This window comes from Cucurbita pepo, chromosome LG07, assembly GCF_002806865.2.
Source record: "Cucurbita pepo subsp. pepo cultivar mu-cu-16 chromosome LG07, ASM280686v2, whole genome shotgun sequence".
In the NCBI taxonomy this organism is placed as follows: domain Eukaryota; kingdom Viridiplantae; phylum Streptophyta; class Magnoliopsida; order Cucurbitales; family Cucurbitaceae; genus Cucurbita; species Cucurbita pepo.
In genome coordinates this window covers 2,512,046-2,514,265 of record NC_036644.1, presented here as the reverse complement: position 1 = coordinate 2,514,265, position 2,220 = coordinate 2,512,046, and the positions used below count along the sequence as shown (strand labels likewise).

The following is a 2,220-nucleotide window of genomic DNA, read 5'->3' as shown; positions in this document are numbered from 1 at the left end:
ATATATATATATATATATATATATATATATATATATATATATATATATATATATATATATATATATAAATATATATATATATAAATCCACGTCCTTACAAAATATTAATAGCTGGTAGAAAACTACTTTTGGCTACAGAAGTCATTTTTGGCTGTTTTCCATTTTGTTAAGAATAACTTCGAAATTTTGAAAAATTGCTCCTCTTGATTTTTGAAATTTAATTAAAATTTTAAAAGACTTAAAATATTATTTTGGTTTCTAGACTTGGAGTTTCATTATTATTATTATTATTTTATTTTTTTATTTATTTTTTGTTTGTTTCTAGATTTTGAGTTTCATTTTCTAGACTTCAAGTTTCATTCAATTTTGGTCATGTAATTTTAAATGTTAAAATTTAGTCTTCAAATTGTTTTAATTTTCTTATCAAAATTTATTAAATAATAATGAAAAAGCATAATGATTCAATCTCACATTTCTCAAATCATGCACAACAAAGTTTTGGTGGTTACGATATTGCTTGAACTTAAAACTTATTGATCAATAATGGACCACTGACATTGTCATCTTAGAGATAGTTTGGAAGAAAATTATATAGAGATGTTAGTGATTATGTCATGAATATTTGAAAATCAAACAAACGAATGTTCTTGCAGTGTGATCCTGAGGAAGCTGGTGCATGCGACGCGGGGTGCAACGGGGGGCTAATGAACTCAGCTTTCGAGTACATTTTGAAAGCAGGTGGATTAGAGAGAGAGGAGGACTATCCTTACACTGGAAAGGATCGTGGCCCTTGCAAATTCCAAAATGCCAAAATCGCAGCCTCTGTATCTAACTTCAGTGTCATTTCTCTTGATGCCGACCAAATTGCAGCAAACTTGCTCAAGAATGGTCCTTTAGCAAGTAAACAAAACTCTTCTCCTCTTCTTCCTTCTTCTTCCTTCTTCTTCTTCTTCTTCTTCTTCTTCTTCTTCTTCTTCTTCACTACTTCAATGCATTTATTTAGGATTTTTTCATCATCTAGATCTAGTTTAATAGTTTGATAATGGTTTCAATTTTCTTATTTCCCTCCTGCAGTTGGAATCAATGCGGCTTTCATGCAGACATACATGAAGGGAGTTTCGTGCCCATACATATGCTCTAAACGAAACCTAAATCATGGAGTACTGCTTGTAGGGTATGGATCTGCAGGCTATGCTCCGATACGGTTCAAGGAGAAGCCCTACTGGATCATAAAGAATTCCTGGGGAGAAAATTGGGGAGAAAATGGGTACTACTTAATCTGCAAGGGCAAAAATATCTGTGGAGTCGAGTCGATGGTCTCGTCTGTGGCTGCTGCTACCCAAAACTGAGCCATTGTTGGCGTGGCGCTTTCTATATCAAGGTAAGTTACTGGGGCTCTGTAAATATGTTGTATTTATGTTACAGCCAGAGCTAATGGAACTTGATTCTTCTCTTGGCTGATAGGTATGGCTAGTTACTGTGTTTGTCTAATTTCTATATATTTTCGATTCTAGAAATGCAGACATTTTCATTATACCATGTGATTGCTATGCTATGTATATAGGTTTTAGCCTTCAAAAAATATCATACTGAAAGTTGGGTAAATTTTGTTGGTTTCAATCGTTCCTTTTTGTGAGAGTAGTCTCACGTTGGTTGGAGAGAAAACGAAACACCCTTTGTAAGGGTGTGGAAACCTTCTCCTAGCGCTTTTTAAAGTCTTGAGGGAAGTCCGAGAGGGAAAGTCCGTGGTATAAGAGCCATACACTGGACTATGTGTTAGGAAGAAGGTTGTTCCCTAAAAGGGGTAGGCACGAGGCGATGTGCCAAAAGGGGTGGATTTGGTGGGAGGTCCCACGTCGATTGGAGAAAAGGAAAGAGTGCCAGCGTCGCCCCGGAGGGGGTGGATTGTGAGAGTCCCACATTGGTTGGGGAGGAGAATGAAACACCTGGTGTAGAAACCTTCCCCTAATAGACGTTTTAAAGTCTTGAGGGTAAGCTCGAAAGTGAAAGTCCAAAGAGAACAATATTTACTAACAGTGAATTTGGGTCGTTACACTTTTTTCGTCCAGCGAATGATTTGTTTGATTCTCGTTTGACATAACTCGATTTCACTTTAGTTTTTTGTTTTCCTTCCTTAAAAGTTAAACCAATGTGGTGCATAATTTTCGAAAGTACGGTAAGTTTAGGCGGATCTGATATTGTTTTTGTGTTTTTTTTTTT

The 2,220-nt window shown here is 35.7% G+C and overlaps 1 protein-coding gene across 1 annotated transcript in view; it reads left to right on the top strand.

The window, feature by feature from the left end:
- The window catches only part of LOC111798412 (cysteine protease RD19A-like), a 2,818-nt gene extending 1,213 nt beyond the window's left edge, over positions 1-1,605 (top strand). The window contains exons 3-4 of the mRNA XM_023681535.1: positions 654-900; positions 1,075-1,605. Coding sequence (XP_023537303.1) covers positions 654-900; positions 1,075-1,349 — 522 coding nt within the window. The 3' untranslated portion in view covers positions 1,350-1,605. The remainder of the gene's footprint in view (positions 1-653; positions 901-1,074) is intronic.
- The last annotated feature ends 615 nt before the right edge of the window (positions 1,606-2,220 follow it).